Source organism: Colias philodice, chromosome 17, assembly GCF_061535455.1.
Source record: "Colias philodice isolate Cphi_HAF_F1 chromosome 17, ilColPhil1 Martin Lab GWU primary, whole genome shotgun sequence".
In the NCBI taxonomy this organism is placed as follows: Eukaryota; Metazoa; Arthropoda; class Insecta; order Lepidoptera; family Pieridae; genus Colias; species Colias philodice.
Genome location: NC_143102.1, coordinates 9,405,457 through 9,429,915, shown reverse-complemented (window position 1 = coordinate 9,429,915; position 24,459 = coordinate 9,405,457). Strand labels below are relative to the sequence as shown.

Genomic DNA, 24,459 nt, shown 5'->3' with positions numbered 1-24,459 from the left:
AGTCGAGATTTTTTTAATTTATAGAGAATATGTCACTGTGCAAAGCATATTCAGAATCAGTAATTATTCAAATAACAATAAATATAAATTTATTTTCAGATTCATGACAATTATTAAAATATTATCGTTACAAAAGTTGGTAATACAGGGTGGAAATTTTCTATGGGCCCTGGAGCATAAGCTGCATAAGTCCTTAAAATACTGGACATAAAAACTTTAATTTTCAAAAAGATATAGAACTGCATTTTAGATTAAAAACTTGTTATTTATAGTATACTAGCGGTCCGCCCCGGCTTCGCCCGTGGTACCTACATGTTTAAACTATCCTATCTCTCAAGTTGGATCGAACTGCGCATGGTGTGCGAATTTTATTATAATCGGTTAAGTGGTTTAGGAGTCCATTGAGGACAAACATTGTGACACGGGATTTATATATTATTAAGAAAGATAAATGTAAATTAGACATTGTCAGAGGTGCCACAATTTTTTTGGGGATATATATTATATTAAAATATAGGTAGTTACTATAGTATGAAAAAATTTTTAATGGTTTCACAGGGATAAATAAAACACAAATTGAATGCCACTGAAACTTTAATCGAACGAGCTAAAAAAAAAACAATCGTGCAAAACTTTCTTTAAACTTAAAAAAAACTAGCGAAAACTCATTAAAACCTAAATCGATATAAAACGAAAATTTCATAATCACTTAAACACCATATCAAATCATTTTATAAAGCGACATATCAATCACTAGTTCATGATTAAAATTACATACGATCTCTAAAACCTATAAAAAGTAAACGAATTGATACATAATTACATGGTAAAAAAGAGAATTTTAATACGAAGATCGCAGTCATTATGTACCAAGAGTTCACTAAAAAAATAAAAATAACATTCAATAACAAAAATTAGTATGTTAATGTGGTTAAAATCAAAAATGCACTTAAAAATAACAAGAGGATATTAATAATGACGATAATATAATGTTACTTGATTAAAATTCAGTTTGGAGTTTGGGTTTGTCACCTGATGGGAGTCAAATTCACGCTGTTGTCCAAAACTGATGTATTGATTTTATTATATTTGTCATACGCCAAAATTACGTTATCTGTACGAACCGTTATTTCGCGGCTTTCGCCTGGTCTAACTGGGTTTGATCGAAAAAAAATATAACTTAAAACTCATTAAAAATAAAATAATCGGCCTTTAGTGTTGCCGCGAAATAATCGCTCATAAAAATAACGACGTATACATCTCTTAAAAGACATATTACTCATAATATGTAATCAAAAGAATCAAAGATTGGCTTCTAAAATTGGACAGAGGCGTAATTTCAATAATCAAAAGTTAAAAGCGATTTATTGATTAAAAACTTAGTCGTAACTGATGGGGGAACATAAAATACAGAATCAAAAAATAAAACATGCCTTCTTATAAAAACTACATACTTAAAACTAATTTTTAGGCGCTCGGCCAGTTTACTTCAACAATTTAGTCTTGCTATCGAGATCAAACTGTCGTATGCTTTGAGCTATCATTAAAAATCGATAAAAACTACATTTTCTTAAAATCAACGAGATATAGACTATAAATAACAAATGACAGTTATTAGCCACAGACTATAACCATAGACACGGCTTTGTCCATAGCTATTTTATGATTAAAATAACTGTCAAATACAACACTTAATCAGTCTTGAGCGTTTTGAGATCATTTAAGTATTCGCTACAAGTATAAAATCAGTCTATATGACTATACATCCAGTGGTCCATCAAAACTGTGAAATACATTTTTAAAATTACATTCGAGAAGTTTTGATGATGGCAACTGGATGATAGTGTAACGCTATCTTAATGCTATATTTTAACGCTTATGAGACGAGGTATTTTTACCCTCTTTGGGGAGTTTTTTTTATATTTTATTGTATTTTTTTGTATTTTGGAGGCCAGCTCTAGGTCCCATAAGCGAAGGGGTGGTTCTACCACTTGTCTTTGGCGAGGGTGGTGTTGTATTGCGGGGAATTTAACATCTTCCGGTCGTTAGGGCTGCCCGCTTCTTTTTGCAGCTCTGTGAAAAAATAGATGTTAATTTTATCAGAGATATTATAAAAGAGTCTGTTTTTAGACGTTTATTACACGAAAATATAACGAAATCCTCTTTTTACAAATTGCATAAAGAAATAACATTCAAAGTGACCCCATGAAAGTTACAAAAATATGACTATCTACAAATCAAACAAATAGTATAATAACGTTAATTTTTAATGTACACTGTCTTTATTTTGATTCAGTTTACGGTCTTCTACTAGTTACTAGACTGACAATTATTACTTCAACTGAGTATTCAATAATTCAAATTATTTCTTGACTTGACTTAGGCCCCACACAGGGGCCACAGGACATTTAATAAAATCTACGAACACTTTATTAATTTAATCTAAAATCATTGAGCTTATATTGTATAATTCTTTCATAATTTCATAATGTTAATCCAATTTAGATTATTAAGAAAATTAGTTTTGTTAATCTTTTTTTTTTAAACTAACTGTAATGTACGTACTAACTAACTGCCTTGTTTTGTTTTTCTTTTCTTTTGAAAAAAAAAAAAAAATAAGATCATGCATGTGGTGTTAGCCTTTAAGTAGCTGTTGCATTTATATAAGTTATTTTGTGTTCTTGTTTCTGTATGTATGTGTTGATGTAAACAACTGTTGGCTAACCTTAATTAAATAAATAAATAAATAGACATTATTTCTTAGTTCTTACGTATAAGTAATTTATTAGTTAATATTTCATACGTACTTGCGATTGTTAGCAGTATCTTCCTGCGGGCGCCGAACGCGGCGATGCCAATTTCGATGAGATCCGCGTCGTTGAGAGACGTGAATGTGCTCATGTCTAGTTCGTGCTTTCTGAACACATCTGCAAGGAAAAGTTTAAGATTTAGTTATTTGTTGATTTATTAGTATGTGTTTGCATTATATAAGAAAAGTTAGATAACTAATATTATGTATCTATAAGATTCAGTTATTTTTGTTTTAATTCAATAAACTTTGTGAATATTTTTGGTTGTTTTATTCTCTACAAGGTTGCCGATTATCCTTATTATTATATAATGTATGTTATACAGATTTTTAACAACTTTTGCACGCCTCATAAGCGAAGCGTTGAGGTGGGTACTACTGTCACTTCGCGCAAAACATCTGATTTTTCAAACTTAAAATGTCTTTATGTATCATACATTGCACTTGTAAGATAATACATACACACACATATTAAGAAAAAACACTATTTTTAACGTTCATGATATTTTTGATGTCATTTTTGTTATTTAAACTAGTTAAAAAACAGTTTAAAAAAGTTCTGTCTTGGACGTCCGTGTGTCTGTATGTGCGGATCCTTTTTCTTGTTAACACGATAGCGACCGAAATACTTTACTAATCGAGTCTTTTTTTTTCTCTTACGCTTGAGTATGCTCAGGAATAGAACCCTTTCATTTTTCAGGGTCTGATTCGATGTGGTTTAATTGTTATTAAATAAACAAAAATAATAATTAATAAATATTTATAAAAAAAAAATTATGAGGCGTGCACTTTTGGATTTTCCAAATTATTTATTAATATTTAACTATATAATGGTGTTAATTTGTGACAAATTCATAGTTTACATATTATTGCAGTACAAAAAATAATTTGGAAAATCCAAAAGTGCACGCCTCATAATTTTTTTTTAATAAATATTTATTAATTATTATTTTTGTTTATTTAATAACAATTAAACCACATCGAATCAGACCCTGAAAAATGAAAGGGTTCTATTCCTGAGCATACTCAAGCGTAAGAGAAAAAAAAAGACTCGATTAGTAAAGTATTTCGGTCGCTATCGTGTTAACAAGAAAAAGGATCCGCACATACAGACACACGGACGTCCACGACAGAACTTTTTTAAACTGTTTTTTAACTAGTTTAAATAACAAAAATGACATCAAAAATATCATGAACGTTAAAAATAGTGTTTTTTCTTAATATGTGTGTGTATGTATTATCTTACAAGTGCAATGTATGATACATAAAGACATTTTAAGTTTGAAAAATCAGATGTTTTGCGCGAAGTGACAGTAGTACCCACCTCAACGCTTCGCTTATGAGGCGTGCAATAGCTCGCTGTTCTCATGTGTTTTTTTTAATTGTATCACAGTTTTAGTATCATGGCGGGGTGACCACACTCTCCGCTATGTTCGGACGGATCGGTTCCGGATCCGACACTATATACAACGTTACCGATATATTTGTGCAAGCCGATGTCCCTCAGCAGCTCGTACAGCTGCTCGTAGCGGTCGGCCTTGGGCGGGGTGACCACACTCTCCGCTATGTTCGGACGGACTAAATCGGAACGGTTCCATTGTTTTTCCGGCTGAAATTGTTCAAAACATTGCATTATTATAGGCAAAAAATGCAAAAAAAAATATACAAAATTCATGTTTTTTGCACAATATCAGATGAATTTGGTATATAATGAGTTATTCTTGATGGAATCATCAACAAATGTTTTGTATTTATTGGAATTACAAGTAGGAGTCAAACCCAGGATGTAAGTTTTTTATTTATTTAGGTATGCTTTATTTCTCTGAATAAATTACAAATTGAGACCTAACCTAGGATACGTTGTGACAAACGGCGGCCTTATCGCTAAATAGCGATTTCTTCCAGACAACCAGTTGTATAGAGAGAAATTAAGTGAAGGATAGGAGTAGGGCAGAGCAGAGTGTTTTAATTTAAAAATATTAATATGACAATAAAAGTAACTTACCGTAGTATTAATCTTATCATCATTAACATTGATATTCCCGGGGGAAGTGTGACTGAAGTAACAACCAGACCATCTCGTAGTTGGCACTCGATACCCGCTGCCGACGTTTTCGCGCATAGCCTGGGGATTGCATATGTATGTTATGTAGTATACATTTTGTTATTAAAAAAATGTAAAGTCTAGTTTTTGGTAGTTCAGAATAGGTTATCACGTCATTTTTTGAATTGGTAGAGTGCTCAAATTTTCATCATGTTATATGGTAATTGATAAACAATTTTTCTATCTAAGTACCTTCAAATATATACTTACTAGTATTCTAAAGCAGTTTGTTTGTTTGTTTGGTTCGTTAGTTGAACGCACTAATCTCAGGTAATATGGGTCCGATTTGACAAATTATTTTTATTAATTATTTCAGTGTTAACCCTAGCCCTTTTAGCACGGACGGCTATCATCACGCTAAGACCAAGAGGAGAGGACCAAAACTATTCATGGCTGGTTCTATTATTCTATTAGGTACATTATATTTTTACTAAAAAAAAATTGGTTGTCTGTAAAGTCGGTTTACTGACGATAGTTGAACGTGACAACGTCCGATTGTGCTTCTTTGTCGCTCGTTCCGCGCTCTCGCTTGCACTTCAAGACTTACATGGAACGCCTCAGAGCGAGGTAACGCCGCATGAGTCATGTTTTTTCGTGCGTGCAGCCGGCTCTATCGAATTATAAGACGTTGAGACGTCAATATTATTTACCTTATTGGCCTCTTGCTGCATTTTGCGATAGTCAGTAAATGAGGACAGCTTGTTGAAGAGTCTTTAGCGTTTTAGTAGGTACAGCGAGTAAAGCCACGGGCGGATCTCATATTTTTACAGTAAAACTTCTTTATGTGCCTTGAGTGAAATTTCAAGGTTATGGCAATACCGTCACGTCATGGAGTAGGGCGATGATTTTGGTATCTTTGAATCTTGCCAAAGAAGTTTCACTACTGACACGTGTACTCACACATGCTCTTTTTTCACAATTCTTATTTGCTCTGTTATTGCTTTATAATATTATTATATACTAGCTTCCGCCCACGACTTTGTACGTGCATCCCCGTTTTTCCCCGTTCCCGCAAGGATTTCGGGAAATCCTTTCTTAGCGGATGCCTACGTCCTAACATCTACCTGCATGCCAAATTTCAGCCCGATACGTCCAGTGGTTTGGGCTGTGCGTTGATAGATCACTATATCAGTCACCTTTGAGTTTTATATACATAGATTATAATATAATTTACCTTATTGGCCTCTTGCTGCATTTTGCGGTAGTCAGTAAGCGGGGAGAGCTTGTTGAGTGTTTCTAGCGTTTTCTTTTCGCAGCCGACCGCGCGCCGGTCGCTTAGCGGTAACTCCGATATTATGTTCGCTAGTTCTGGGGAAAATTTTATAAATTAGTATGAAAAATCTATAATTTACTGTATAAAAAAATTAGTTGTTTGTAAAGAAGGTTTACGATCGAGATGTTTACGTGATAACTTAATGCAGTGGCAGCGCTCGAGATGAGACGGGAGCGGTCTCTCTCTCGTTATACCTGCGATCGCGCTCGTGATGTTTTGGTGTGACACAAGTTTCTGAACATGTCACCCGACTAAAACGATTTTAAAAACGTTATCACGTTAAAATGAAGTGAAGTCCCATGTCCCCTAGTGGGGTAAGGGGCAGATGCATATAATATACTGTATAAAAATAATAAGTTACTATTACTTACGAAAAATTTTACACAAGTTACCATTATCGTTATAATTTATGAAAAATTTAAAAGTTGTAACTTTGGATGTCCTGAAATTTTTTTTGGTGAAAAATCTTTAATTTATTATTTTGAAATTAGAAGAAGATAAGATGAATATGCGAATAAAAATATTGTGTTCGCTAATTCTGAGTTTAAACGTTTAGTATAGATATAGGCGATCAAAATCTTCATCTTTATACCATCTACATATATTCTATACTACGGGTAAAACCGCGGAGCACAGCTAGTTAATTATAATAATTATTATAAATTATTATAAGTAATACATACCATTATGAGAACGTTCAGTTTCAGTAGAAGGCGCTGGGCTATGGGTCTTGCTGATTGGTGATACTGAGGGCGAAGCCACACTGCCTTCGCCGGTTCCTGTGTATCAATTAAAATTTAAAATTAAAAAAAAAATATATTTTTGGAAATTATCTATTTGCAAGAGCTTATCTATGTGCTTTTTCCAAAAAGAAAGTGTGAAATAAATATGTCGTAGATATGAATAATTCAAAAATCTATATGTTTTTTGTAGAATAATAATTTATCGATAAGCTAAGTAAAGTCATCTTAAAAAAGCTAAAACCAAAAAAAAACAAGGTTTTATAAAATAAACAGCCATTTGATGGGTACAATATCCTTTAGTTGGTATCAGTCTATGTATAACTTTTATTTTTCACATAAAAATCCAAATCTCATAGAATCCTACTCCAATAAAATATTTATTATTAAATCAATTATTACAATAAATAATTACCGGAAATATTCTGCGCATCGAGAGACACGGAGCTGCCGGTAAAGTTGCTCTGGTAGCCGCTGCTCCCAGCGGAGCTGCAGTTTAGCAGCTGGTTTAGTGTTATCTGTGTAAAAAAATGTTATTTTTTTATTATTTTTTTCCTATTTTGAGGTAAAAGTAACTATTTAGTAATGTCTAATGTCTGTTATTGGTATAATTATAAGATTTTTTGTTAAGTTTTGAGGTAAAAGTACTCTGTTTAATAATGTGTGGTAAAAGGGAAATGATTACATAATAGATAATAATTACGGAAGTTTATTAAAATGTGCCAATATTTAGAGACTGGATTAACCAATTATTTGTAACGCAAAATTAAATGATAAATAAATAAATCGTTTTAAGCCCTATCATAAAGAATTTTCTTAAGTATTTCAGAATATAACAACGACGCGTTTTTCTATATCTTTAAAATCAAGAAATACAAATCAAGAATCAAGAAATTTCAAGAAAATAACACTGAAAGTATGACAAACAAAAAAAAACCGTCACACCCGTCGGCATTTCCGATTAAAATAGTATACAAAAGACTGGGCTGTGTGCCGAGATTCCAGCAAATGCTTAGGAATAAACACGCGTTGTGAATATGTTATTTGTACATTCCTTGCGGTGGTCCTTATTTTTAAGACTAAGTGAAACTTCTTTAGGTGCGTTGAGAGATTTTCAAGGTCATGGTAATACTGTCACGTCATGGAGTAAGATGATTTTGGTATCTTTAAATCTTGTCAAAGAAGTTTTACTTTTGACACGGGTGCTCGGCACACACGCTCTTTTTTATTTTTTATATTATAAAAAAATATTATGAAAATGAAGAACAAAGAGAAGTTTATTAATGATTGCTTTAAAATATAAATCAAAGTATATTCTTTGAAGTAATTTCAAATTTGGGTTAGGTACACAAATAATAGCTGAAGATTAGCTGAATTTTATTTGTTGGATTTATCTGATAACAAAAAACTTAATAAATTATTGATTTGAATGAGCAGCTAAATTAATATGACAAATAAATTCTAGCTCAGTATTGAAGTAGGCACCTAGTATTCATATTTTTAGTAACTAACCTAACCTAATTTTATTATTAGTCGTATCTAGCACGTGCTTCTTGGTCTATAAAAATTCTTGAAACGATTTTGTCGTCATATTGAAAGCGTGGAACAGAAAATTTTGCATACAATAACCTACTATAGAATAGTTATATTTGTTTGGTTAAAGTCCACACGAATCGATAAGGAGTAATAAATATACGGTCGTGATTTACTAGAAATTTAACAATATCTTTACAAAACTGAACCCTATACTGAAGAAATTAAGGATAATATTTCAAAAATAGATTATTTTTGTCAATTAAAATACAAATTTACAAAAATCTGAATGTTAATCCTAACCAATCTACGATTAACACATAAAATAGGCAATTTTCAATCCCAAAATTCCGAATATCTATGCCTTCATACCTCAATTTTTACTATTAAAATATTAATTTCCAATTATCTACTCACCCATTTCCACTACCGGAACACTCCAAAATAAATAAATAAATCGTAATTTAATTTTAGCAGAATAAATAAATAAATAAATCGTAATTTAATTTTAGCAGAATAAATAAATAGGTAAATAAATCGTAATTCGTAATACAGTTTCAGCGGCACATTGCTATATGAGCATTTGTAGGAACGTTCCGTTTATATATCCTCGGGGTGAACGTGCGAATATATATAGATTTCAGACATATTGGACGCAAATGTTATGTATTGTTTTGTTTTATTGACTAGCTGTGTTGTGCGGTTTTACCTGCGTACATTATTATAAACTTTCGCATTTATAATATACTAGCTCGTCGCCCACGGCTTCGCCCGCTTTGTCTCAAACCTAATAAATTATATACCTACTGAAACCTTTTACATCATTCTATCCACATATTAAAAAAAAACGTCAATTTGTCTTGCGTAATTTTAAAGATTTAACTAACCATGCAGACAAACAGACGCGACGGCGGAAAGCAACTTTGTTTTATACTATGTGTCGAGGTAAAGGTTTGTTGGTTGTTAATTTCATGAGTATAAGCGTGATTTTTTTAAATAGCTAGAGTTCCGCCCGCGGCTTCGCCCGCGTTATCAAAGGAAAACCCACATAGTCCCCGTTCCCGTTTCATTTCCGGGATAAAACTTATCCTATGTGTTAATCCAAGTTACCCTCAATATATGTGCTAAATTTCATTGTAATCGGTTCAGTAGAATTAGTGTGAAAGAGTAACAAACACACACACACACACATTCTCACAAACTTTCGCATTTATAATATACTAGAGGTCGCCCGTGGTACATATTTCGCAATAAAAGGTAGCCTATGTCCTTTCTCGGGTATCAAAATATCTCCATACCAAATTTCATGCAAATTGGTTCAGTAGTTTAGGCGTGATTGAGTAACAGACAGACAGACAGAGTTACTTTCGCATTTATAATATTATAGTAGGATTTAACTCACAGGTCTTCCATCGTTGGGCACTTGCAAGTGCGGCGGCTGCATCATCATCGATGGCTGCATGTTGTTCATCTCGCTTGACATCGCTGTTAATTAATAAATTATTCATTTTATTAATATTTTATTGAAGTGAAAACTTCTTTAGCGGCGTTGAGCACTTTTTCTGTAATGGGTATAAAATCTTAAACTCGCGTCAGGACACGTGACCTGATCGAAAAAGCGTAAGACGGATGGATATCAAACATGATTAAATTAACGTTGAGAATAATCAAGTTTTCACTTCTGCCGGCACTCCCCGAGTGCAACCCGTCTTTTTTTTTATTGGTTGCTTGGAAGAAATTGCTGTTAAGCAATGAAGCCGTCAATTGCTTCCTATCCTGATTTTGTCAAACTTTGTGTGTGCAACAAAGAGTAGGTATATAAATTAGGGTTGTAACGGAGGCCTACTTAGCGGAGGCGGAGGCGGATGCGGAGGTGAAGAGGTTCGCCTCCGCGGATGCGGAGGTTAACGGAGGCGGAGGCGGAGGTGAAATTTGTTGGGAAAATATAAATAAATTTATGATTAATAGAGTCAGCAACATTTATTTATATTATATATATAATGTGTACAATTGTACATACATGTTCATGATTCATCTTAGTAATCAAAATTGACAAGAGGCAAATTATATTTAATAATTTTTCCCGCAACGTTTGCATTTTGCATAATTATCGTCTACTTCTGCCAAACAACAAAGTACTGCCAAATTTCACTAGTTTTCGGCTTCATCACGTTATTTAAATAACAATAACTAATAATTACGCACAAAATTACTTAAAACAATCACGGCTCAATTGCAACTACGCGGTACCGAACGCTTTGACAAGTTGATTCCTGTTATTCATTCACTCACACTCCCACCACCCGCTTGGCCGTGTTCCCGGCTCCCGAGTCCCGCGGCTTAAGCAAACTCTCGACCATTTCACTTGAAAATACGCAGCCGAGCGGCCGCGTCGCCTAGCGTCGCTCCTTGCGCATTGTTTGTGATCGTAAATGAACTTCCGATATGACTCCGCATACATTTTGCGGAGGCGGATGCGGAGGCGGAGGTTTAATTCTTTGCGGAAGTTCCGCAGTAACGGAGGCGGAGGCGGAGTTCCGTTACAACCCTAATATAAATAAATAAATTAATTACTATTTTTTTGAAGTGAAGATTTGTTTACAGCAATTTTTGTGGTTAAGACTAATATTAAACAATTGTTTTTATTATTCGTAAATATTCACGAACTCGTTTCTTACAGTGACCTACATATCTGTGCAACGGGTTTGGTAGCAATAGTCACAAGGGGTTATAACCCCTATCTATACTAATAATATAGAACGCGCTAATCTCAGGAACTGGTACTGGTCCGATTTGAAAAATTCTTTCGGTGTTAGATAGCCCATTTATCGAGGAAGGCTATAGGCTATAATATATCATCACGCTAAGACCAACAGGAGTGGAGCAATGCGGGTAAAGAAGCTACCAAGTTGCCAGCTGTGTAGTGAAGTTGGTAACAATAGTCACAATTGATTGGAACTAGGGTTGTAACGGAACTCCGCCTCCGCCTCCGTTACTGCGGAACTTCCGCAAAGAATTTAACCTCCGCCTCCGCATCCGCCTCCGCAAAATTTATGCGGAGTCATATCGGAAGTTCATTTACGATCACAAACAACGCGCAAGGAGCGATGCTAGGCGACGCAGCCGCTCGGCAGCGTGTTTTCAAGTGAAATGGTCGAGACTCGAGAGTTTGCTTAAGCCGCTGCCGCGGGAACACGGCCAAGCGGGTGGTGGGAGTGTGAGTGAATGAATAACAGGAATCAACTTGTCAAAGCGTTCGGTACCGCGTAGTTGCAATTGAGCCGTGATTGTTTTAAGTAATTTTGTGTGTAATTATTAGGTATTGTTATTTAAATAACGTGATGAAGCTGAAAACTAGTGAAATTTGGCAGTACTTTGTAGAAGTAGACGATAATTATAAATTTTCCCAACAAATTTCACCTCCGCCTCCGCCTCCGTTAACCTCCGCATCCGCGGAGGCGAACCTCTTCACCTCCGCATCCGCCTCCGCCTCCGCTAAGTAGGCCTCCGTTACAACCCTAATTGGAACCCCAATGAATGTATACAGGGTGTAATCGTTAAGAATTTTCCATACATTTTGGGTTCAAAGCAAATGGTCGAAGTGACGTCCTCGTTTTGGAATACCATTGTTTTCCACATCGAGCTCTATTTACAGTTTCTAAATGAATTTTATTAAAAAGTGCGAAGTAATATTCAAAAAAAGAACCAAAATTTTTCATATTACATGTTTAGTATAGTCATATCTCATACTAAATGTATGGGAGTGTTTGATGTAAATTTTTTGGATATTTCCCGTTTCATTTTTAAAAAGTTATTATTGTCATTTTACTCATTAGGTAAAGGGCTTTCGATATCAGTTTAATGTTTTTTGATATCTGCAATATTTACGAAATAATCGCCTGTGCACACTTAACGATTACACCCTGTATAAAGATTAAAGATATATTATAATACTCACGGTTCCAAGACTGTCCCTTATACACCATCTGGTTGGGCGGGAAGCGGAAGTGTTCAGCGGTCGGTTGGGGGGAAGCCCACAGCCAGCTGTGGGGTGGGGGGGTTGGTGATAACAGGCGGAGGGGGCTGTACGCGGGGGTCGCGGGACTGTAACCCCCGACACCTACCTGGAATAAATATTGTTATTAGCTGTAAAATCTATACTAATATTATAAAGCTGAAGAGTTTGTTTGAACGCGCTGATCTCAAGAACTACTGGTCCGATTTGAAAAATTCTTTCGGTGTGAAATAGCTCATTTATCAAGGAAGGCTTTAGGTTATATTTTAATATCACGCTAAGACCAACATGAGCGGAGCCACGTGGGTAAAACCACGGGGTACAGCTAGTAATAAATAGTACAGTACAATACAATATCCTTTATTCAATACACACATACAGATGAAAAGAAAAGAGAGAAACATATTATACAGCATGTTAAATTGGTGGCCGTATAGCTTTAATAAAATAATCAAGTTAAATGATCGACATCTTACTGATGTTTTTATCATTTAAGACGTAATAATTCACATTGAGCTAGCTATTATTACTACGTATAGAGGAGACATCACGAACAAAATCTGTGCGACAAGCGCGGCGGCGCGGGGCGGCTTGTGAGTCATAGATTAAGCGATGTCATCGACTCACCGCTATAGAGGCGAAACTTTGTAAATATTTTGCCTATTACTTATCAATTAAGAACAATCAATGGAACAAACAAAATATAATTAATCTAATAAATAAATTATTAATGTGGTCGGTTTACTGACGATACTGTTGAACGTGACAACGTCCGATTGTGCTTCTTTGTCGCTCGTTCCGCGCTCTCGCTTGCACTTCAAGCCTTACATGGAACGCCTCAGAACGAAGTAACGCCGCATGAGTCATGTTTACGCATGAGGCTCTATCGAATTATAAGACGTTCTCACGTCAAAAAAAATTGATACATACTTAGGTAATTTATTTTCATCTTTCATCCACTATCAAAATGTACGTCATCTAATATTACTTATATCTAAACATCTTTCATACCCAATGCCGTTTCTTAAAAGCGATTGAGTGCAGATAAGCTATATGGCCTATGTTGAGCGGAACATATGTGATGTAGGCGGTGACGTCTCCATACGTAGTATTAATATCTCAATGATAAATCAGTTTTATTTTTTATTATTTCTAGGTTGTAGAAACGGATAATAAGTTATAAGTGTTAAGTTTATATGATTTTTGAGCAACAATTGTTGTTTCCATTTATTCAATTTACTTTCTAGTTTTCTACATACTGCACATTTTAATAGAATTTTCATTGAGAATATAAATCATTATTTAACACTTACCTCATAATACGGCGAGCATGGTGAATTAATTGTATGCGAGGGTGAAAAGGGGTTAAACGCGGTGAACTTATGTGCGTTTAAACTTGGGATATTGTAAGATTCGGGTATTTCAGCGGTTATGGAGGATTCCTTGCCGCCGAGTAACGCACGACGAGCTTCGTAAATATCACCTGGAATATAATAGTTATTATCTATACATAAGCTATACATATAAAAAATGTGTGCGTGTAATTAGTGTTCACACGTAAGCAGTGAAACTTCATACGACCTTATTTTTTCAAAAAATAATTTACTATATGCAACTTTACAGAAATACGTAGAATCACGCGTGGCAGGGATAAGAAAAAGATGGCGCGTAACGGTAAAATGTCACGCGTAACGAAAAAATATTACACTAAATTTTTTTCCAACCCCGATAAAGAAGTTTCACTTCAATATAATTGTAGGAAAGTTAAAACTGTATATTGTATATTTTTTAAAGATTACTTGGAGCGTGATCTATAATCGATATTGAAGCCAGAAATATGGTTTTTGGCATTTTTGTCTGTTTGTCTATATGTAGGTATGTCATAAACAAAAATTCTAATAACTGTATTCTGCTTTTGTAGAAAACGTCGTAGATCTAAAATTAAATGGAAATTCAAGATTATCAATTCCTGAATAGAAATAAGGAAAAGTTTATGTTGTAAATTTCTACAGGTTTTTCTGTAAATAACAGCATCGTTTAAAAAACATCCTACACATCATTCATTAAAAATACACTTTTTAGCAGTATCCACATGCCAGTATCAAACACGAGGTAATTTCATAGGGTTCCGTACAAAAAATTTATAACGGGACTCTATTGCAGAGTTTATTATTACTTCGCAGTCTGTTTATCCGTCTGTCTGTCCGTCCGTCCGTCACGTCAATGTCATTTTTTTGCATTCGCTCTCATCAGCGTATTAGTACTGAATGCTTAGTGTCGCGAGTCCGACTCGCACTGCTCCAATTTTTTTTTCTTCGCGGCAAAAAAATGACGTCATAAAATCTTTCTTTTCTAAAAAGAGGCGACTAACTTTTTTTCCAAATTCGAAATTCAAATTTCACTCACCAGCACATCGCTCAATGCCCTTAATAACCACAGATGCTATCCCTTGCTTCGGCTTCCGACGCACACTGATGTAGACGCTGTGTTTGTGCATCAGAGAGTTTACTGCCTCTGTTTCTATGCGACACGTTTCTTCTGGCACGTCGAATATCACTACTAGGGGTAGGCTTCCCTGTGAAAGAATTTTTTTTATTAAAGTTTTTTAATATTGTTATCGCGTCATAGGTGACACATATGTATGTGTTGGTGAAGTTCTGGTTATAATGGTACAACCTAAGTACCTATTATGTACATTCTACATGTTAAAAGAACATTATGTTTGGACTATATTGATAGTATAGATTGTCTAATCTAAAAATGAACGCCCCTCCACTGTGTTTACGCTCACATTCAAAGTACGTGTATAGACGCAATACACACAAATTGGTCTGCCTCATTGGTCGTTCAGTCCTCCAGTCCCGTCCATGCCCGAACGACAGGACCAGTTGGCCAACTAGTGCATAAATGACGCGATGCACGACAGAACGGACGTGTCATTCCGTACATAGCGCGCTCTCCCCGCCATACAATGCTAGGCACCTGAACTGATCGCCCGATTAGTTGACAAATCAGTGCGCGAGTGTCAAAGTTTGCAGTAGAATCGACGCGCGCACACATATAAAGTGGTTCAATAATTATTTGTCCTCACACATTGAAACAATTAAGTTTAGTGGAGGGGCGTTCATTTTTAGATTAGACAATCTCTACGTACCTACCTTTTTGAAATAGATAATTATATGGAAGGATCAAGAACACTATCGTGTGTTTATATTTATATTAGTAGTGGAAAATTGTAGTTAACTGTTCAATAAACTAATTTTATGTCGATTAAAGTTAACTGTTTTACTACACATTTTCAGCGTCCGCGTCGTACCTATACTGAATGAAGTATTTTGAAGATGCTCTCACGTTTATCTCTTGATAAACTTATCTGAAAGATGTTTGACCGAGATAACATATTGTGTCAAGGAAAATTCTTGAGGATAGAGCAAGGGATAGAGTATTTTGACTTGTCACTAGATGCTACATGAAAGGTTTTGCCAATTAAAGTAAATTTTTGGAAATGATGTAGGTCACTTTTTGTCAAGGAAACAAAACTTTATGCCAGTGAAATAGGAAATGGAAATATTATGTGAATTTGCTATTTCAGCCACATAATATATCGTAATATTTTCATAAAATATTCAGCTGGATATGGTTTTCTGGTACTTTTTCTGCAACAGCCACCTATATTTTCATACTTTGCACGAAGCACGATGGCCATGGATATTGGACTCGACTTTGTATACTTACATAAAGAACCAGTAGTGACATTTCGATCCATACTACATATTTATGATGCCGTGTTACTTTTTCCGTTAACAGCCACCTATATCTTCACACTGCAACTGTGACCTCGTTGCTTTATACTTATCTCAGTATTCATGCTAGTTATGTTTTCCTGGTAGTTTTCTATTAGAACCACCTATATTGTGTCACTTTTAACGTGATAACGTTTTAAAAATCGTTTTAGTCGGGTGACATGTTCAGAAACTTGTGTCACACCAAAACCTCACGAGCGCGATCGCAGGTATAACGAGAGAGAGACGGACCGATCTCCCGTCTCATCTCGAGCGCTGCCACTGCATTATGTTATCACGTAAACATCTCGATCGTAAACCTACTTTACAAACAACCAATTTTTTTAAGACACTTTGCACTCACCACGAGCTGCTGCCGTGCCTTATACACGTCCTTGATCTGCCCCGTGATGGTGACGCAGCTCTTGCGCAGCGCCGGTATGTTGGGGTCGTCCGCGTCGGGGAACATGATCTGCGCGCCGCTCGACTGCATCATCACCTTCAGCTGTTCAGCGCCACGACCCACTTGCGATACCTCCATAGTGTTTATAGTGCCCTGGTACTTCTGATATTGACTTACCTATGTCTTCTGACATCTCCATACTATTTATGATGCCCTGGTACTTTTTCTGTTACAACCACACATATCTTCATACTATGACGTCGTTGTTTTATACTTATCTCAATATCCATACTGGTAATGTTCTCCTGGTACTTTTCTGTCAGAACCACCTATATTTTGGTCACTTTTACTGGTTTTTAAGACACTTCTGTACTCACCACAAGCTGCTGTCTCGCCTTATACACGTCCTTGATCTGTCCGGTGATGGTGACGCAGCTCTTGCGCAGCGCAGGTATGTTGGGGTCGTCCGCGTCGGGGAACATGATCTGCGCGCCGCTCGACTGCATCATCACCTTCAGCTGTTCAGCGCCACGACCCACTACCACTGGGTGGTGCATGGGCGATATTTCGAGGGACATCTGAACTGATGTTTGGCTCTGGTGGAAATAATTTTAGTGAGTGGTAAATTATATTGCGAAGAAGATAATATCATATTAAAGAATTATATTATTTATTCGCTTGTTTTTAAGGTTATACATCAAGAACACATCATATATTTAGCACTATTTAGTGCCAATGTGAAAATAATTAATAACAAATGATAATTTGCCAAGTTCAAGTTATTCTTTCGACATTATAATCGAATTATTTAGCCACAAATAACATGAGTGAGTTTCTTATAGGATATTAAAGAAATATGGTGATTAAAGAAAAGCCCATTTAACAGATTTTGAAGTATTAGTACTACAACACAAGATTCTTATCAAAAGCTTGTTTGCCACATTGTGTAAACTATTGCTAGAACTTTAATGACCATTTCCCGACTGTGCTTATGCATTGTACGAATACACAATTTAACAGATCAAACAACCTGCCAATTAGCCACCATATTTATTGATTTTTCAAGTAAAATTAACATATAACAACAATAATCAGTAACAAATAGAACTACTACCACAATTTACAATGTACTTTACTACGCCATACAAAAACAACGCGCAAACACGCGTTTCCACATATCGACCTCCTAGCGTCGGCTTGTCAAGAAAACGCGTGGCAACGTTAAGTTCTGAGATATAATATTATAAGAATATTATGTATTTAATAATTACAGGGCTTCAGTTGAAAACCAAAATTTAGCACGTTTTCTGTAGTACATCAAAAACATATCTTTATATATAAAAATTATTTGCAAAATCAGAAATTTCATTATTAAATAATTCGTTTTCGATTTTTATTTTAGCCTACTTTTATGATTTTATATGATGTAACAAATTAGCACACTTTTTAGGCAATATCTTGAAGTGTATTGATTATTTTTTCTAAAAGCGTCATATAATTGCAAATACATGAAAAAATTTGATCTTGCAAACCAATTTTACTCCGCTTCGCTAAAAACGAATATTAACTTACAGCAAGCGGTCCACACATATAGCTCATCAGCAAGCTAGTAGCCTCCATAGTAGCTTGTACTTCCCATTGCACTCCCTTCACGACTAGAAGGTTAGCGTGTAACTTGGGACGGTTTCGGATCATCACCTGTAAGATGATGATGATGAAAATTGTTTTGATGATGAAAAGTAGTTTCTTATATTTTAAAGTAAATAATACTACATTCAGCAGCTACAGTACAGTTCAGAGTCGACTCTCGTTAATTTAAAACACGAAGGGCCTTAAAATATAACGAAATGTCTACTGTTTGAAATATCAAATGGTGCGAAATTTTTTGGGCGAAGAAAGCGCGGGTTCGACTACCGCCTCATGATTGCATTTTCCTCTAATCACTACTAGTATAAAACAAAGTCGCTTTCTCTGTCCCTATGTATGCTTAAATCTTTAAAACTATGCAACTGATTTCGATGCGGTTTTTTTTAATAGATAAAGCGGTTCTTGAGGAAGGTTTTAGTATATTAGTTATTAGGTTTTAGACAAAGCGGGCGAAGCCGCGGGCGGAAAGCTAGTAAATCTATATTTATAACAATTTTAACGCCATAAAAGTAAATATTAAATATTACCTGTACATTATATTGTTCCTGTATTTGTTGGACGTAGGGCGAATTGATGTCTGGTAGAGGCTGAGACGAAGATACTATGGGCAGCTCGAAACAGAATACTAGAGGGGTTAGAGCCTGTAAAATAATAAGATAAGTATATAATATGTAATATGCATAAATTGGTTTATTTCATGAGCATTATTATAATATATTCGTACTAGACCGGGAGATACTGACACAAAATTTCGAGTCATTTGTAACAGGATGGCGGTTCTACAGGGGTCTTAGTACGCAATGACAAAAAGAAAAACGATGGTGTGAACACTGGTACCGGCGGCTTAGTCGCGTGGGCGTTAGTCGAACTCGTCGTAAAAATAGCGAAAGTCAAACGATTTGTAACACAAAAATTTAAGAATTTACCGATAGCCCATAAAAAAGAAGTAGGCGGTAGTGTCATGCCATACTTTTCCGGTGTGACTTACAGCCCGCCATACCGACGCAAATGTGTTGATTTAAAAAAAAACAATTCAACCATTTGTACCAGGCTAACTTTTGCACAGGTAACCATCGTCGTGTAGCCATTTACGAAAATCACCATACCATACTTTTCGGACGATTCCAAATTGTCGCCATACCGCCGAAAATCTGCAAAAAATTTTTTTTTCGCCAAACTTTTTGTACCAGTATTGCATTTGGATTTTTGGAGAGTTTTTGATAAAATGTGACCATTATTATATTTGCCATACTTCTAGTAGGGGGAAAAAGTGCTGCCATACTTCATAAATAAATTTATTATTAATTTATAGAAGTGAAGGTTTCTACCACCTAGATCTTTGAAATTTTGTATTTATATTTGTTGAACCTCAAACTTATAGGAAAGATTAATGCCATACTGTTACAAATCGTTCAAAATACGAATAAAATCATACAATAAAAAAAAATCTTATACACATTCGCCACCTCCCACAGGTATGGCATTATCACACTTCTATTTATAATCATTCAGGAGTTGTTGAAAAAAAAATTTAGGGTGTTACAAATGGTTCGGCGAAAAAAAAATTTGCAGATTTTCGGCGGTATGGCGACCATTTGGAATCGTCCGAAAAGTATGGCATGGCGATTTTCGTAAATGGCTGCACGACGATGGTTACCTGTGCAAAAGTTAGCCTGGTACAAATGGTTGAATTGTTTTTTTTAAATCAACACATTCGCGTCGGTATGGCGGGCTGTAAGTCACACCGGAAAAGTATGGCATGACACTACCGCCTACTTCTTTTTTATGGGCTATCGGTAAATTCTAAAATTTTTGTGTTACAAATCGTTTGACTTCGCTATTTTTCCAACGAGTTCGACTAACGCCCACGCGACTAAGCCGCCGGTACCAGCGTTCACACCATCGTTTTTCTTTTTGTCATTGCGTACTAAGACCCCTGTAGAACCGCCATCCTGTTACAAATGACTCGAAATTTTGTGTCAGTATCTCCCGGTCTATACTGACAACTGTAATGCAGAATACGTAGATCGTCAATACTTTTGTCGTAGCGATTTCTTTAAATATTTGGATATACATACCAATATTATAACGATGATAATTTCTTATCTGAACCGTTAATTTTTAATTTTTTAACAAGTATGTTTATGTAAATAAAATATATCAATTAAAATGACACCACTATGTTACCACTTACCAGTGTGAGATACAAAATTAAACATTACTTACTCAAAGATGAAACATTTCGAAAACTTTTTGAAGCGAAACTTCGTTAGGCGCGTTGTGTACAAAAATTTCAAGATCAATATCCGTCACGATTACGTACCTACGATTTTGGTATCTTTGAATCTTGCAAAAGAAGTTTCACTTCTGACACGTGTGCTCAGCACACACTTTTTATAGACCGTACATTTATACTCACTCGAACTCTAGCCCTGGCCCTTTCGACCCTTTCCATGTCGCCCGCGATGGACACTTGGTTGCTTTTCTCTAATGCGCTGGTCCGGTTCGAGTCCGGGAAGTGTATGTGGCAACCTGTCTCTTCCATCACACGCTTTATTGTTAGACCACCCTGTATAATCGTATATATTACTATTTTAATTATTTTCACGGCATGAAAGATCTATAAATTAATCCTGTGAATTAATCAAATTTTATAAGCTTTTTAATCTTTCCAATTGGACATTTCAGTTTTATAGCATTCAAATGCTTTTTAAATGAGATTTTCATTAAAAAAATCGATTTTAGTTTTTCGTTTAGACGAAAGACGCAGGTTCGAATCCCGTTTCGTGATGAGTGATCACGACGTCGAATTTTTTCTATTCTTCAAACATTTCTCAATCTCTCCAATAGCTTATTATTGTATTGACCAATGACCTTAGATTACAAAATTATTTTATTTTGTAATCTAAGGTATTGACAATAAAATTAATATGTAGTTTAAAATTTCTATAGCAACAAGTAAATGGCCTCGCACCCTCATTTAATAATTATGAATTGTTACCCACACTCTATCGGCAAACATTATTAACATTAGTGCACATTCTTCTCGTATAAAGATTTAACACGTTACACATCCTATAGTTGTAACTTGTACACATCTTTGTTGTGCATGGTTCGCAGTATCGATTTATGTCGCTACATGTTTAATTGTTTTGATAAATGGCAATTATGAGATTTCTTGCAAAAGCTTTGAATTTTAAATGTTTTTTTGTGGTAAGATTTTCGGTTCGTAGCAATTTTTATTTTTACATTGCCTAGGTAGGTACATTACATGGTTCGGTTTCGGTCTTACTATTTAAAACGTCGTATTCAGAAGCTTGAACTAGATAGGTAGGTACATTAGTTATCTCGGCACAGACTACAAATTTGATATAAGCTAACAATAAACCTATAAACAATTAATACTAATTAATAAAAAATTAAAAATCTTACCTTTCCGATGATGTGCGAATGATCCGTGTAACTGACATCGATTTTCATTGTAACTCTGTTACTCTGCAACACATTAAATTATTAAAAATTATTAATTATTAAAAAAAAATATTATGAATAAGTTAATTTAGTCCTTATGTCTCAATTATGTAATTATAAATTAGAATTGGAAATAAATATTTTAATTAATCCTCAAAATGCAAAAAACTACACAACACCTCTATTTATTATGCATAAGTTTGCATACCTACCACTTGTTGACATACGAAAATTAGTTATATCAAATCTATTTATATAATTAATTAAACAAGTTAAATTTATAGTACTCCATCTACGACTTTTACCCTGCCCGGAATTTTTGTTTCCAGCCCGCTACGCTATTCCATCGTCTATACTCTACCATTCTACATCAACCACTTATTTTGAATTCTTAATAAAAATATGTTGATATTATTAACCTTTAATGTACCTACTAGATATAAGAAATTGAAAATTTTTGTCTAGACTATCGAAATATTCCGATGTGGTCGAAATAGTTACGATTTATGAACAAGGATAGACTGGCTGAGGACAAAACTTTATAGCATCCTTATGAAAGGTTATACAATCATGGAAAAAGGACGACTGTATTTTGTATTCATATTACATGTACATATTAAATGTCTATTAACCTACATAGAGTGCTATTAATAATTATAGTACGTTCAATGATTATTCAATGAAATGGTTATTTCCATACGAACAGATACTTTAGTCAAATACAATAGTATTTTGTCGTTACTAATAAACAATTTTACACATGTTACAGTAAATACATATTATAATTTCAAAGCTACACGGCTCATTTCATAACATACCTACCTAGTTACATATTATATTAAAAAAATATGTCGACTAATATTTATGATCTTTCCTGATCAGAGCCATGCCATGCAACGTTAAACTTGTTAAAATATGAACATAATATACATATTATGTAATAATAACGAGTAACATAAAAATGATATTCATAACATGTTGGCACTTTGACTGTATTGTTTCAAAAACTCACCCTTGTGTCCAGTAACTGCATAATTTTTTCTCGAGCCAGTTTCACATCATTGGGTCGTCCGGCAATCCTCACATGTGGATCTAAATCGAAAATGAAATACCATAACAACAACCACTTTTAAATTATTACACGTAAAGAATCACCGACACAAAACTATATCTCACCGTATATTTCATAAAGTTCTTTGAAATTATTACATCTAATCTTTTTAATTAAATCATACACAATTTCATCGTTATTGTCTGAGATATCCATTTTAATTCATTTTAAAATTAAGTAAAAAAATATAAAAATTAAAAATTGATTTCAAAATTTCGGTACGCGCTAACGGACGCGCGAACGTAAAATAACTCGAATTTAAAAAATAATATTTGAAATAAAAATTAACGCCAGACTGGCGCCGCGTCCTGGAATATTGGCGCCAAAATAACGTTCCGTTTCTATGACACAAAATAAATAAAAATAATATTATAAAACTTTGTTTGATTTTATTATATTTTACTGAATATAAAAATAGTAACTAATAACTTAATAATTTAATTTATTTTATTTGTTACTTACCTTTCTTCGATCGGGCTCCTATTTTCAGACGAGCAGGCCAATTAATTAAAGTATTAGTCTCGTTCATGACCTAAAATAGTTAAAACTTATTATAAAAAAATATTTTATACTAAGGTAGTATAGAATAGTGTATGAAAAATATAATAATACATACCCTGTGGAAAAACGCTTGCGCAGTCTGAGATTCTTCCAAATTTTCTGAAATAGAACAATAGTTAGGTATGTTTACACTTCAAAGTTTTAGGTTAAGTTGCTTTACGTTAGTTCAGGGAGTTAAATTTTGCTAATAATTACCGGCAAGCATAGCCTCCAAACGCCGTCTATCAACGCGAAATCTCTCCTGGTACACATCTTCAGCGCTGTTCAGGCCTAGTATTACAGCCAACTTCTGTAAATCTTCAGCGGACGTCACAGAATTACTTGTTCCACTTTCTGAAGCCTACAAATTTTATTAGGTAATAACAACGTGTGTGAACTGTAGTTCGGTAGGAGTAAAAAAGGGAGTAGGTGAAACATAAAGGAAATGGTATTCCCACTTATCAACCGCACGTTAAAGTTATGATAAAGATGGCGGATGACCATAATTTCCAATCTAATTCGTAAAAATCACAAAATAATCAGAAACGAAATGCAAATTAATATAATTTTATACATTACCTCGCTTAACGAGTCTTTGTCGGCGTTATTTCTAAATTCGGAGAGATGAGTTTTTACGGTTAAAAAGTTTGTCGACGCCATTATAAAATTTTTCTCGTATATATTAAAATTGTCATAAATAAATTAAATCTTTCAATGAATTATTATAATTATATTATATAAAACATAATAATTTAATAAAACACAATATTAAAAAATAAAAATGTGGAATAACCAGAACAACTTCACGTTCTACGCCCAACTGTAAAAATGAACATGGTCCTTAACAAAAAAGATTCGATAAAAATAATATTAAAAATGAGGGTAGATAAAAATACATTCAAAACGTGCAACCTGCAATTATGTATTATAACAAACCCTTTCCACATTATATTCATAAAGATTGTTTAATAGTAGAAAATATGTTTTTTAAGAAATAATTAATATGCAAAATTACAAATATTATAATGTAA

The 24,459-nt window shown here is 34.4% G+C and overlaps 2 protein-coding genes across 2 annotated transcripts in view; one reads left to right on the top strand and one right to left on the bottom strand.

Annotated features, from left to right (window-relative positions):
- The window catches only part of garz (Sec7 domain-containing protein garz), a 437,193-nt gene that overhangs the window by 217,382 nt on the left and 195,352 nt on the right, over positions 1-24,459 (top strand). The gene's annotated exons all lie outside the window — the stretch shown is intronic.
- On the bottom strand, positions 577-24,264 carry BicC (protein bicaudal C). Its single transcript, XM_089705549.1, has 21 exons — positions 24,008-24,264; positions 23,645-23,789; positions 23,505-23,548; positions 23,351-23,420; positions 22,790-22,869; positions 21,739-21,801; positions 20,726-20,875; positions 18,834-18,947; positions 18,232-18,357; positions 17,037-17,255; positions 14,881-15,049; positions 13,788-13,957; positions 12,418-12,583; positions 9,862-9,944; positions 7,342-7,444; positions 6,870-6,965; positions 6,088-6,221; positions 4,815-4,934; positions 4,286-4,418; positions 2,808-2,927; positions 577-2,073 (listed from the first exon to the last, which is right to left on the bottom strand). Exons 1-21 carry the CDS (start codon positions 24,086-24,088, stop codon positions 1,985-1,987), a joined length of 2,475 nt encoding a protein of 824 aa, XP_089561675.1. The 5' UTR covers positions 24,089-24,264; the 3' UTR covers positions 577-1,984.

What these genes read in the sequence shown, in the direction of transcription:
- BicC (XM_089705549.1), bottom strand. Translation starts at nt 24,088, where the DNA reads ATGGCGTCGACAAACTTTTTAACCGTAAAAACTCATCTCTCCGAATTT. An exon ending in ATATGTGTGGACCGCTTGCT is followed by an intron (nt 17,256 to 18,231) that starts GTAAGTTAATAT and finishes TATTTCCACCAG; the next exon opens with AGCCAAACATCAGTTCAGAT. An exon ending in AGGCGAGACAGCAGCTTGTG is followed by an intron (nt 15,050 to 17,036) that starts GTGAGTACAGAA and finishes ATTCTTTCACAG; the next exon opens with GGAAGCCTACCCCTAGTAGT.